At 40.4% G+C, this 14,506-nt stretch overlaps 1 protein-coding gene across 14 annotated transcripts in view; it reads right to left on the bottom strand.

The window, feature by feature from the left end:
• sec31a (SEC31 homolog A, COPII coat complex component) overlaps nt 1-14,506 on the bottom strand; it is a 105,488-nt gene that overhangs the window by 81,946 nt on the left and 9,036 nt on the right. For 7 of the 14 annotated variants that reach the window (XM_033025005.1, XM_033025050.1, XM_033025041.1 and 4 more), the window contains exons 2-5: nt 13,609-13,736; nt 7,977-8,100; nt 6,898-7,096; nt 4,800-4,895 (exon numbers count right to left, since the gene is read on the bottom strand). In XM_033025005.1, coding sequence (XP_032880896.1) covers nt 4,800-4,895; nt 6,898-7,096; nt 7,977-8,100; nt 13,609-13,687 — 498 coding nt within the window. In that variant the 5' untranslated portion in view covers nt 13,688-13,736. The remainder of the gene's footprint in view (nt 1-4,799; nt 4,896-6,897; nt 7,097-7,976; nt 8,101-13,608; nt 13,737-14,506) is intronic. The other 7 variants (XM_033025060.1, XM_033025010.1, XM_033025032.1 and 4 more) reach the window with 2 other exon arrangements.

The following is a 14,506-nucleotide window of genomic DNA, read 5'->3' as shown; positions in this document are numbered from 1 at the left end:
ATTCAATAATGTTGGCAGCCACATCAGCTGGAGGTTGTGCTTTTGGAAATGGATTGTCTCCTAAACCTTTCTCACAAGTGTAAATGTTAATATTTTCAATTAGCAGAAAAGGCCACAGACCAAGTGGTGGAATGGGATTGGTATAGATAGATACTTGATGGCCGGCACAGTCACAGTGGACCAAAGGGACTGCTTTTCTGATCTACGATCGTTTAACTAGAACCTGTAAACCCATTGTGAAGATGAAGATTTAATGTACAAGGGGCAAGGAAAGGCGTATAGTAGGTATGTTGCAAAGCCTACCTGAAGCGTCGTTGAAGATCTGCTGCTGAGGGTGTGCGCGATTTTGGCGCCGTTTAGAGGGGGCGGGTTTAAAACGCGATTTTCTCTAAGCTGTTCCAATCGAAAATGTTCAGCCTAGTTAATTATTAACGAAAAATCGCTGGAAGACCCCGTCGCAAAAGCTATTATTAGGTTTAAAGGCCTTGAATAATAGTTATAGTAGTTTAAAAATCAATCTCTAAACCCGCGACAGCCAGCAACCGCAGGGTCTCATAAAGCAAATAGCAGAAGTTAGGTTGTATATTTTTACATTAAAAAGGGCTTCTAAAGATCCCGTTATACTAAGTTTAATATTGCGAGTAGCTCAATTTGGGCCCATTATATCGCGCAGTATTTTTCTCGGCATTTGGGGCACAAATCTACCGCAATGTGAACGTTCTAAACCAGCGCGTTCCACAGGGACCCACTGGAAAGCTGATTTAAATGGGCATTTATTTACAGCAATTAAACACTAAATTCCTTCCATTTGGCCTATAAATTAATGTAAATGAGATTTAAAAATCATGTTTTATTGTGAATTATTTGTGAATATTATTTGGACATTTAGGCTATTTAAAAATGTTAATCATTTATTAAGAAATGGATAGATGTTTAGATCTAGTAATTGAAGTCTGAAATTAGCTACAATTAGGTAACTAACTAATTATATGCTTTAATTTCAGGTCATCCAAGTAAGATTATTTTATATTTGTTTCAGAATGCTTCAATCTATGATAACTGAAAATGTCATTCAGTTCTCTTAATTTTTAAGAAAGTTATGGGCTTTTGACTGTTCACGATCACAGCTTTTTTGTTATGTCCATAGAAAATCAATAGGGAACAAGATGCTCATTTCCCAGTATGAAAATGGCCATAACTTTTTAAATACTTGAGATATGAAAGTGAATTAGGTGTCAAATTAAACTTATTTTTATGCTTTATCTGATGGGATAAATTACAGACTTGATTTTTAAAATCTCAAAATTTTGTAACATTGCTACGTATAGTCATGTCTTTACTAGCCACAATGATAAAAAAGGCTAAACAACCTACTTGTCGGATTCATCATCGTACAAGACAGGATGATGCAAACATGACATTTAATCAGCCAAATTAATTTAAAACAGAGATTGTGTAGGAATTAACATGTTGTCCTTTCCGAACGCCTGTCAAAATAGAAAGGCAAAATCTGTTCTTGGAATATTTAAAAACTGCAGAACTATGTGTAATGGGATTTTAGCTTTTCAATGAACAATACTCTTGATTTCCTGAATTAAGGGCAACCATCTGAAGACTTACTGTCAGATCTAGACATAAACATTGACTAAACAAATATGAAAAGCGACAGTAGCTGATATAATAAAATAACATTTATGCAGCACATTTATCAAACAAAAACATCTCAGAGAAAGGACCTGACATGTTTTTTTTTTGGATGGTGTCAAGATATAATCAAAAGCTTAATAAGGAGATCTCTTTTAAGAAGTTGTTCTTCCTTCAGGCAAGCACGTGTTTTGTGTACTGAGGCAAGCAAGAGAGTGGCGCCCCTGGAATGCAGAGCAGGATCACCCATTCCACATTACCTTCATTAACCCCATGAAAGCTCCTGATTCTGCCAATCCAAAGAACAGCAGAGCAACCTGTTCAGGAACTATACAGTGGATGGTGGGACCCTTAGGTCTGCTAAGAAACAGAGGGTCCTTGGTGTGTATGTTGAACAATCCCTGAAGATGGCAGCACAGGTGGATAAGGTGGTCAAAAATGGGAGATTTGGCTTTGTTAGCTGGGACGTAGACTATAAGAATAACAAGGTATAGTACCACTATATAAGACGATAGTTAGGCCACGGATGGAGGACTATATGTACTTCTGGCTGCAATGCTATAGGATGGATGTGATTGCACAGTAGACAATGCAGAAGATATTTACTAGAATATTATAGTTGGCTATGCATATGGGTTTGTTTTCCTTAGAGGAGTAAAGGATGATGAGTGACCTTACTGAGGTATACAAAATTACGAGTGACACAGATTGGGTAGACAGTTGGCAATGTCTCCCCTTAAACGTGGTCTATGACTAGGGAGCGTAAATTTAGGGTAAGAGGTAGAAGATTTATTGGAGATTTGAGGAAGACTTTGTTTCATCCAGCAGATGGTTAAAAGCTGGAACACTGCTCAGGGGACGGTGGAGGCCAGAACTCTCACAACATTCAGCAGTGCTCAGGTGAACAACTGAAACACCACAGCAGAGAAGGCCACGGACCAAGTGGTGGGAAATGGGACTGGTATAGATAGTTACTTGATGGCTGGCACAGATACAGTGGACTGAAGGGCCTGCTTATCTGAATTACGATTGTGTAACTGTAACATAAATCCAAGGTAGACACAAATTGCTGGAGTAACTCAGCAGGATAGGCAGCATCTCCAGTCCCCTATGAGTAAAAGACTCTGTGCATCTACCCGATCTATTCCTCTCATGGTTTTATATACCTCCATAAGATATTGCTCTTATATTAATGGCATTCTTGGTGTTCATTAGCAAGCATCTATTTTTTTGCCATTCATAGTATTGGTATTTACAGTTAGCAAAAATCATAGAATGGACAGACATAAAGCAGTGTGGATCATCTTCAATGAGCAAGTGTAGCTCATAAGTTAGTCTCTAAATCTTCTGCATTAATCAGTGCAAGCAATTTTTAGTTATGTAATCCTTCAGAATGTCGCCCTCAAATCTCTGCCTAGTTTTCTGTTTCCCATGGATCCAGCTTCTCCAATCCATCTGCATAACTCTAATAACATACCTCTGGAACCACTGCAATGGATTTTAATGACATGTTCTGTGTAATTTAGAGGCATCGAAAAGCTACTGAAAATTAAAGTGCATCTTTGGCCAGCAGTATAATCTGGATCCTACTGCAAATGTACAGAAATGGATTGTCTATTTTCTACAAAAGGCTTGGTCTGCACAGTTGTGCAAAATACTTCAAAATTCCAGCTTTAATTATTTATTGAATATTAATTAAACATGTGAAAAACTAATTTTCAGTCACAAAATGCAATTAAAGTCCATGAAACAGCAACAATAATTTAACTTTAATTAACAAATAAAGGAATTTAAATGTCTTAAACAAAATAATCTAATTGGGGAAGATTCCTTACATTTGTCAATTAAACAAAACCCCAGGCAGTTGTAAAAAAAACCTTCCTCCAATACTCTTCAATACAAAAGCAAAATAACTAGATTAGCAATTATTGATGCACCGTAGAAAGCATTGTAGGGTTGCATCACAACTTGGTTTGGGAATAGATCTGCCCAAGGAGTTGTGGATGTAGCGGAGTTGTAAATGTAGCCGAGTACATCACAGACCAGACTCCACCATTGATTCCATCTACACCCAAGCTGCCTCAGAAAAGCAGCCAACGTAATCCAAGACTCGTTCCATCCCAGTCATTCCTTCTTCTCCCTGCTACCGTCTAGCAGAAGGTACAGAAACCTGGAAGCGTGCACCACCAGAGTCAGGGGCAATTTCCTCCCCTCTTGTCAGGCTTCTTAACGGTCGTTCCATACACTAGGGCACAGTCTGATTCAACTCTACCCCACTGAGGGGATTGGACTTTATCTATGGAACTGATGCTCTACAATGCTGAAAACTATATTCTGCACTATGTATCTTGTACTTCGCACTATTTGATGTACTTGAGTTTGACTTGAAAGTATTTATGTAAAAAATGGGTGCTAGTCTGCAATGAGTTAAGTGATGAAACCATCTAAGAGCTTGGAAGGCGATATGGTGAATGAGGCTGTAGAAGTGAATCATTCAGACATTCTCCTAATTCTATCCCATAAACTCTGCTGAGATCTGCAGCTTTGTTCTGTCAGCACTCATCTGCATGCTAACACAAATGAAGGCGGTGACATCCATTATAAGTGCAAGCTATTATCAGACCTGGAGTTTGAAGTCAAATAAACCACAACATGCTCCTCGAGTTGAAAGGTAATCCATTCTAATTCATTTTTGTTCAAGATCCATTGCTTCTTGATAGCCAAAAGGACAAAATCATTTGTCAAATAAGCTCAAATTCAGTTAAAACATTTTGGCCAAAATCCTGCAAATTATTCTATAATTTAGTGTTATGGGGAGGGCATCCACAAACCTAGTTTCAAGCGTTACATTAATGCTGAGGAAGGAGAGATGTCCACAAAGACTACACTTAGATATTCAAGGGAACCGAAAAGCAGGCTAGATAAACCACCATCTCAATGCCCACTATGACAGTGAAGCATAACAAAGTGAGTAAACTTTACAGGGATGCATTCATTCTACTCGAAATGATTAGGTAACATTGAAAAACATTGAGTGTCACCAGTGGATTATATTCATTTTCTGAGGGAGGAAATAATCTCCATGTCAATTTGTCAATACAACTAGTAAATGAATAGTTGGTCAAATACAAAGTAAAGTTTATGAATAAACAAACCTGCGATTTTGATCCTGGAGTCATCGGAGTTTCAAAATTGTTCAAATCCCAGATGTAGATCTCGGACTCATTGGCTCCCGAGGCAACAAGGTTATTCTAGTGAAAAGGAAAGAATAAAATGTTATTAAAAGTTCAGAAAAAGTAATCTCATAAACCTGAGGAAAAGTTAGACAGCTACAGTCGCCAACAATGCTTTAGGTTAAAACCATAAAATATTTGAATGATAGCAAGTCGATCAGTTAGGGAAAAAAAGATCAACATGTTCAGTTGGAAAGCTGAAGAACAGCATGTCCTAACTTTGCTGGAAGAAGTCCACCGTAGGAGCAAGGAAATGATCACCAGAAAATCAGAACTTAAAGTAAGTTACAAAGAAAAACCTTCCCTGGCCCTGCACATATTCTTAAACACCAAACTTTTCGTGCACGTACAAAGATAAATAGCATAATTATGGCCTGGAGCAGCACCAAGATGTACTGCTCACAGGGCTATTAGAACCATCATTCTATTGAAAACTTGAATATGAACCTCAGGTTGAGTGCATGAGCTTCCTCCCACATCCCAAAGATGTATGGAGTGGTAGATTAAATGGCCACTGTAAATCGTAGCTAGTGTGTAGATGAGTGGTAGAAACTGGGGAGTTAATGAGAATAAAAAATGGGATTCATATAGCATTAAAGTAAATGGGTGGACAAAGGCCATCATGGACTGGTGGGCTGAAGGGCCTGTTTCCATACTATACCTCTCCATGTCTATTCTCTCTGCTGATGACAAATGTTCACTGAAATTAATGCACACGGCTACAACCAAGTTTCCGTTAGGCACCGATGTAAAGCACAAATGAAACAGAAATTGAACACCAACAAGCCCATTATACCAATATGGTATCACTGTTCAGAAGTCTCAAGTCCCCCCCTCATCCATCTAAACTCTGGCGAGTACAGGAGTAGAGCCATCAAACATTCCTCATATGTTAACCCAAGCATCCCCAGGATCATTTGCATAAACCTCCTGTGGACCCTCTTCAATGCCAAAGATGCCGCTAAAGTTAAGCCATGTCCTGATACTTGATGCAGGTGTTGTTGCACTTAATCGATTAACACTGAACATGAGGGACATTCTTCACTTTCAGGAGAATAAAAAAACATACTCCTTCACCCCAGGTTTGTCTACATAAGACATAGGAGCAGAATTGAACCATTTGGCCCATCGAGTCTACTCCACCATTCGATCACAGCTGACAATCTTTATCTCTCAACCCCATTCTCCTGCCTTCTCCCTGTAACCTTTGACACCCTTATTGATCAAGAACCTATCAATCTCTGCATTAGGAATACCCAATGCCTTGGCCTCCTCAGCCGCCCGTGGCAATGATTCCACAGGTTCATCATACTCTGATTAAAGAAATTCCTCATCATCTCCTTTATAAAGGTACGTACTTTTATTCTGAGGCTGTGCCCTCTTGTCCTAGACTCTCCTACTACTGGAAACATCCTCTCCATAAACACTCTAACCAGGCCTTTCATTATTCGGTAAGTTTCAATTAGATCACCCCCCCCATCCATCTAAACTCCGGCGAGTACAGGAGTAGAGCCATCAAACATTCCTCATATGTTAACCCAAGCATCCCCAGGATCATTTGCATAAACCTCCTCTGGACCCTCTTCAATGCCAACACATTGTTCCTCAGAAATGGGGCACAAACTGCTCACAATTTTCCAAATGTGACCTCACCAGCATCTTATTAGGCCTCAGCATTACATATTTTATTTTATGTTCTAGTACTCTTGAAATGAATGCTAACATTGCATCAGAATTATTATCAACCCAAACTCCAAATTAACCTTTTAGGAATCCTGCGCCAGCACCCCCAAGTCCATTTGCACCTCTGGTTTCCAAATCCTCTTCTCGATTTAGAAAATAGTCTTCACCTTTATTCCTACTACCACAATGCACGACTTCACACTTTGCTATTTGCCACTTCTTTGCCCACTCTCCCAACCTGCCCAAGTCCATCTGCAGCCTTCCTGCTTCCTCAACACTCCCTGCCTCAACACTAACTAGTGCAGAAGTCATTTTTTTTAATTTTCTGCCAAATTACCTGAAAAGGATTGAAATCGAGTGCTCTGACGGGACCACTGTGAGTATCATTCTGGCCAATCACAGCCTCCTCGCCTCCTGCAATAATTTCAGAAGGGTTGTACAGAATGATGTTCCCATTTTCACCACCGGCAACAAGGACACCAGCTGTCATGTCCTTGGAGCCATTTCCTGGAGCTCCCCAAATCAGCTTGTGGTACCTGAAGAACAGAGAAGAATCAATATGCATGGGTGCGAAATTAGTTGTCGCGTAACATCATCAACCTTAAAAAAGAGGGTGAGAAAGGGAGAGGGAAAAAAATATTCTACAAGAGAATGAGAGAAAAGAAAAAAAGTGGTGGCAGGAAAATGTGAGAAAGGAACAGGGAAAGGGCAGTCTGTCAGACTGTGCAGAAACAGGTCCTTCGGCCCAACCCTGTCCAAATGTCTGAAATGTTGTTCTAGTACCTGCCTCAACAACCCGCTCTGGCAGCTCGTTTCATACACCCACCACCCTCCATGTCAAACCACCCTCTGTGTGGAGGGGAGAGAGCAGGCAAGACTGAGTAAATGAGGAAAGGTCACTAAATAAGTAGAATATATTAAGTGAGAGGGGTGGGGGCACTAGAATAAATAAGCAAATGGAGTGGTTGAGGGGTAACCAAGTAATTTGAGTTTAGTTTATTGTCATGTGTCCTGAGGTACAGCTAAAACTGTGCTTGCGTGTTAACAGTCCGCAAATGGACAGGACATGATTACAATTGAGCCATCCACAGTGTATAAAAACATGACATAGGGGATAACATGAATAACTTTTAGTGCAAGATACAGTCCGGTAAAGTCTGCTCAAAGATAGTTCAAGGGTCTACAAACAGGTAGATAGTAGTTCAGGGCTGCTCTCCAATTGTGGGATAAATGTGTGAAAAGGAAAAATGTGAACCTGTGTCAATTTGAGTCAGTTCTAGTTTCAGTTCTGAGTCAGTCATAGTTTCAGATGATGTGGCGAACCGCTGGCCGATTGGCAAAGGACACCTACTTCATTAGAGAAACAGTCAGTCAATCTACCGTGACAAACAAAAGACATTGGCTTGTGTCATTTACCTGTGGCTGGAAGAGAAAGTACCGCAGGGTTTCATATCCAGAGTGGAGTCAGCTAGGTCCAGCTCGAAGATCTCCAGGGAAGCATTGGTGTTGAATGTAGCATCCAGCTGCTGGGCTGAAGTGCCTGTTGTTAACAGTTACACTCTGTGTTACCGCTGAGCAATTAATGGACTGGTTCGAGCAGCAAGCAGCCGCTGCTGACACAGTAACATATCCAACACATAATCACTGTAAATATTATTGAACGTGAACTAGTTGTGTCGTTGGCAAACATTAATTATTGTCTTCAAAATAAATATTTACCAAACAATCAGAGGCTGTACAACCAACTAAAAGCTATTTCCTCCAGTAACTCTGCCATAACAAACTTCTATGTTACGCTCTCTTCCCCCACTTTTTATTCAGGTTGATTGCAAAATAGATTTCCTATGAAATAGCTGCTGGCCCTACACCCTGAAATTCTCATTCATTTCTACATTGTTATTATAAGAATATCACTTGAGTATGAAATTACAAATTTGAATAAGTGACTTCACAATGAATAATGCACAGATTCCCCATTACACATTCCCGAACTCTTTAATATCCAGAAAACATACTACTTTAGTCTCATGTTACATGTTGAACTTTATTGATGGATTTAAAGTTGAGATTAAACGCAGGCAAAAGACGAGTTGTATACAATAGAAACAAAAATAAATTAGTATGACAACTTTAAACAAGCGAGAGAAATGTTATTCATTTTGAAATTAATATCGCCTTCAGCCACAATTGAAACTGAATTCCACAACAGAAAGTCAATCTTGCCCACACCCCAGCAGCATTGGTTGATGACCAAGTGACCTTTTCAACCATAGCTTTTTCCCTCTCCTACTAAACACCGAATATCACCAAATATGCAACCCTCTCACTGTCTTATGCTTTATAATTGAGGCTTCAAAATACCAAGAAATAAAATTGAGATATGTCATAATCAAGGTTATGGAGTGACATGTACACTAAAGAAAATTAGTGTAGACTAAAAAAAATGCAAATACCAAGATACATTAAAATTTAATTAAAATGAACTGCAGATGCTTTATACCAAAGATAGATATAAAGTGCTGGAGTAACTCAACAGGTCAGACAGCATCTCTGGAGATAAAGGATCATTATTTGCAGAGATGCAGCCTGACCCACTGAGTTACTCCAGCACTTTGTGTCTACTAACAGATCAACATATCTGCTGTGAGGTGATACATCTTGGCAGGACAAATCAAAATAGGATGTACATGGTAAATGGTAGGGAATTGAGGAATGCAGTTGAACAGAGGGATCTAGGAATAAGTGTGCACAGTTCCCTGAAGGCGGAATCTCATGTAGACAGGGTGGTAAAGAAAGCTTTTGGTGTGCTGGCCTTTATAAATCAGAGCATTGAGTATAGAAGTTGGGATGTAATGTTAAAATTGTACAAGGCATTGGTGAGGCCAATTCTGGAGTATGGTGTACAATTTTGGTCGCCTAATTATAGGAAGGATGTCAACAAAATAGAGAGAGTACAGAGGCGATTTACTAGAATGTTGCCTGGGTTTCAGCAACTACGTTACAGAGAAAGGTTGAACAAGTTAGGTCTTTATTCTTTGGAGCGCAGAAGTTTAAGGGGGGACTTGATAGAGGTCTTTAAAATGATGAGAGGGATAGACAGAGTTGATGTGGATAAGCTTTTCCCACTGAGAGTAGGGAAGATTCAAACAAGAGGACATGACTTGAGAATTAAGGGACAGAAGTTTAGGGGTAACATGAGGGGGAACTTCTTTACTCAGAGAGTGGTAGCTGTGTGGAATGAGCTTCCAGTGGAGGTGGTGGAGGCAGGTTCAATTTTATAATTTAAAAATAAATTGGATAGTTATATGGACGGGAAAGGAATGGAGGGTTATGGTCTGAGCGCAGGTATATGGGACTAGGGGAGAATAAGTGTTCGGCACGGACTAGAAGGGCTGAGATGGCCTGTTTCCGTGCTGTAATTGTTATATGGTTATAATGTTATACCATTTCTGTGGTGATTCTGCCACCACCTTTCTTCATTGCAGAAGTGTGGAATCCTTTGCTGGAATCAAAGTGCCTCGGGGGAGCTGGAGATAAGCCCCAGGTCCACCCACTCATGTCATGTGTCATGATATTGTCAAGCTTGAAAAGGTTCAGAAAAGATTTACGAGAATTTTGCCAGGACTAGAGGGTGTGAGCTATAGGGAGAGGTTGAGTAGGCTGGGTCTCTATTCCATGGAGCGCAGGAGGATGAGGGGAGATCTTATAGAGGTACACATATAGAGGTATACAAAATCATGAGAGGAATAGATTGGGTAGATGCACAGAGTCTTTTGCCCAGAGTAGGGGAGTCGAGGACCAGAGGACATAGGTTCAAGGTGAAGGGGAAAAGATTTAATAGGAATCTGAGGGGTAACCTTTTCACACAATAGGTGGTGGGTGTGTGGAACAAACTGCCAAGAGGAGGTAGTTGAGGCTGGGACTATCCCAATGTTTAAGAAACCGTCAGACAGGCACATGGATAGGGCAGGTTTGGAGAGATATGGACCAAGCGCAGGCAAGTGGGACTAGTGTAGCTGGGATATTGTTGGCCGGTGTGGGCAAGTTGGGCCGAAGGGCCTGTTTCCACTGTATCACTCTATGTGGAGCTGAAGAATCTATATTGTTTGGCTGCAGTTAGATACATTAAACATTGTGTCTAGCATCGAGGAAACAGGAGAGCAAAGATTGTACTACAGAATTGGTCAATCAACACATGGACAGCTGTAAATTTAAAGTAACTGCACTACCTCCTAGTCATTGTGCTGTACTTCCCTGCACAGGAAAGGTGTTCCTTGTGCAGGTACAGCATGTTGTAGTGCAACAGGCAGTGTCTACTGAGCTCAGTGGCTACAGGTGGGAGTGTGGCAGGAAAGGGGACAATTTCATTTTCTGAAGAAGGGTCTCGACCCGGAACATCACCTATTCCTTTTCTCCAGAGATGCAGCCTGACCAGCTGAGTTACTCCAGCATTTTGTGTCTATCTTCATTTGATGTAATATTGGTTTCATGTAGCTTTATTGTTAGATTTTCTCAGCCCTACAGTTTACATTTGCAGTGATAGGCTAGAATAAAAACCGATAAGCACATAGCCTGCAGCATGTCAATAGGTAACCAGACTGGACTGGTAACTGAAGTCCACTGACACAGGACACAGAGGAACTGGGAATGTAACACTGTAGATTCCAGCAAGACAAAGGGTGTTTAGCACATTGCATCGTGCCCACTGAGTCCAATGCTCATTGAGTGTAGACATTAGAACTTTGGTGAGGTAGGAGAAATGCTCTAGCTTAATGTTGAAAAAAAGTGCCTGCAGCTCGAATAATCTCAACTCAGACTCGGGATTTGGACACTGAAGATACATTAGGGTGAGCGAAACGTATAGACACTTTGTTCTTGGAGGCACTCGTTGTGATAGAGGACAGTGTAAATAGGGGGATCGATACCACTCTCTGCAGTGGTAGGCAGCAGACCCAAGGCTCACACGTTCATCGTATTTCCTGGATTAAGCCTTTCTTACCACAGAATACTGGACCTAAAAATAGTCTGTTTAGGTATGCACCATACTGGTCAGTCCGAAATGTCTTCTATGTAGGAAAGAACTCGGGTGCTGGTTTAAATTGAGGATGGACACAAAATGCTGGAGTAACTCAGCAGGATAGGCAGCATCTCCGGAGAGAAGGAAGGGTGATGTTTCGGGTCGAGACCCTTCTTCAAATTGTGTTTTAATAGAACCACATGTAATTACTGGAAACAATGCATCAATCAAAATTGTTGTGCGTACAAATGGAATTGCAGAAAAGGAAAGCTCCAGCAAATAGTGAAGAAAATGTAATCAAAGAGACAAATATGCTAAATGTTGTAGGGGTTTACGTTAATACCCGTGTATGAGTTTTATATACTTTTAATTGTCAGAAATCACAGATATTAATGCAATAGGGGGTCAAGGAAAGAGCGTTCACGTTGCGGCCCTGTTTTCACCAATCTTTCCACCACCGCACACAAGAAGCACAAGACAGACAGCATTGAGCAGATGCTGAGAAGCGTGTTCAGCTCTGGCTGAACAACTTCTAATCTTGTGTGTGGACTCGATAAGAAGAATGCAATATAACTTTTGTATTTTGTTTTTCATTCTAGAAAGGTAACAATATTAAACTATTATATACTCAAAGCAAGGTTTTTGCTCAAATTATCTGCATTTAGTTTAGTGTAAAATTACCACTTGGAATTATTTGATTCGGATAATTCGAATTTCACTGTATCTTAATTGATACATGTGACAATAAACTGACCTTGAAAACTTGACATTGGATAATGCTAAAGTCACTACTACCCCGTAGTCTTGTTTTGCTACTATTCTTACAATCATTACTGTGAGCTCACCAGTACATAGAGTGTATATTCTGTTAGATTAGATGGAACTAGTTCGACTGATTAAAAAAGAAACTAAATTTCTCATTCTCTATGACTACCAGAGCAATTTCAATGGCCAAGGTCACAGATTTATAATTTTATATCAGTAGCAATCAATACCCAACCAATCAGAGTTGCCTTTCTCAAGGGTGCGCCAAGTCTGACAACTGCATCTACACTATGCTCCAGTTAAGGATACTTAGAAACTGAGTCACTTCAATTGAGCAATATACCAAGTCTGTTCTTACTTCACTCCAAATTCAAAGATATGCATTTCCTAGCAGGATGAATGGATGGTGAAAGTCAGTGGAAATGTAGCTGTTTTCTCTGGGTCAAACATCCCCACATAGGTACAGTAATGCAATAGTTATAATACTGGACTGGTGAGCCCCCTGGTCACTGGTTCAAATTCTTCAACAAACAGAATCTTCAACCCCCGCCCAAATGGGTCATTCTATATGGTTAATCCCAAGGTGCATCAGAGACCACACATGTACAAAGGATCACAACCAGGCAGCGTAGAGAAACACAGCATGGAAATAGGCCGAAGATAGACACAAAAAGCTGGAGTAACTCAGCGGGACAGGCAGCATCTCTGGAGAGAAGGAATGGGTGACGTTTCGGGTCGAGACCCTTCTTCAGAAATAGGCCCTCCGGCCCATCATGAACACGTCAACCATCAAATACTCAGTTTATACTAATCCCTGTATTCATTGCCATTTTTAATTATTTTGTTCTCTTCAACATCCCCCATATTCTACTAGTCACCTGCATACTAGGGACAATTTACAGTGGCCAATTAACCTACCAACCTCATGTCTTTGGGACACAAGAGGAAATTGGACTGTCTGGAGGTAAACCACGTATATTTGCATAAACAGATATATCTGTATAGATAGAACACATCAGGATTGAACCTGGATTTCTGGAACTCCAAGGCTGGGGTTCTACCAGCCGTGCCACCATGCTTTTCTTCAATATAATATCAATTTTTTTACTTTCACTAGTGGTGCTTTGGTTGAAATCAGTGCAACATTTTCTCATGGATTTAAATCTGAGATACTTTATATGGATACTACCCTATTTGTAAGATGTACCAAAGATAAAAGTGAACAATGAATTTTCCCTTGAACTTTCATGCCAGCAATTCTCTTACCCGCAGCCAAGTAAATGGGGTGATGTTGAGCTGGACTCCACGCCTGGACAGCCGTCCGATTGATCTCTTTAAGCTTCATTCTTGCAAGCTAGGCTGAGGTGGAAACACAATCACGGGTAAAACCAGTGCTGGAATAAACAAGTACAATCAACAAAAATATAGTGTAAAAATGCACACTGATCCACAGACACATATGGAGGATATCTTAAAAAAAAAAAGAAACTAGAGTACTTAGAAAAGCCAAAGCTTGTGGTAAGGTTGAAAACTAATCTCAGATGAGAAATGGAGGATAGACAAGTAATAGTTAACACCACTGGGATTTAATATCTTGTCGTATGGGAGCAGAGGAGAAAAAACAACAACTTCTGAAAATGTTTTAAAACTGTCTTTGTTTGGATCGGTGACTTCAAGCTTCCTGCACCTTGACGAGATGGTCATTGTTTGTTTCTTGCACAAGCGTAGTGATAGCCAGTAGAATACCTCATGGTGTGATTTTTTTAAATTCTAGGGGTATGGATGAAGAGTATGACAAGAGCCATTAGCAATTGTAGTTGAGTTGCCTCACGATGTAAGAATATTTGGGAAAAATCAACATTGGGAATTAACACCTGCCTCTTGCAAAGACATTATCCCCTGCTCTCAATTTCTCCATCTTCTCCCCATCGGCTCACAAGATGAGGCTTTCTATTCTTGGACATCCAAGATGTCCTCTTTCTTCAGTAAAGGTAAACTCCACCCTGCTGTCATGGATGGATCCCTTACCTACATTTTCGCTGAGTTCCATGGTTCAATTCTTGTTCCCCCTTCCCCAGATGGAGCTAAAAGACAGTTCCCTGATCCTCACCTTTCACCCCATCATCCTCTGACATTTCCGTCACCTCCAATGGGATCCTACCAC

This window comes from Amblyraja radiata, chromosome 1 (assembly GCF_010909765.2).
Source record: "Amblyraja radiata isolate CabotCenter1 chromosome 1, sAmbRad1.1.pri, whole genome shotgun sequence".
In the NCBI taxonomy this organism is placed as follows: Eukaryota; Metazoa; Chordata; class Chondrichthyes; order Rajiformes; family Rajidae; genus Amblyraja; species Amblyraja radiata.
This window is presented reverse-complemented; position numbering and strand designations above follow the sequence as displayed.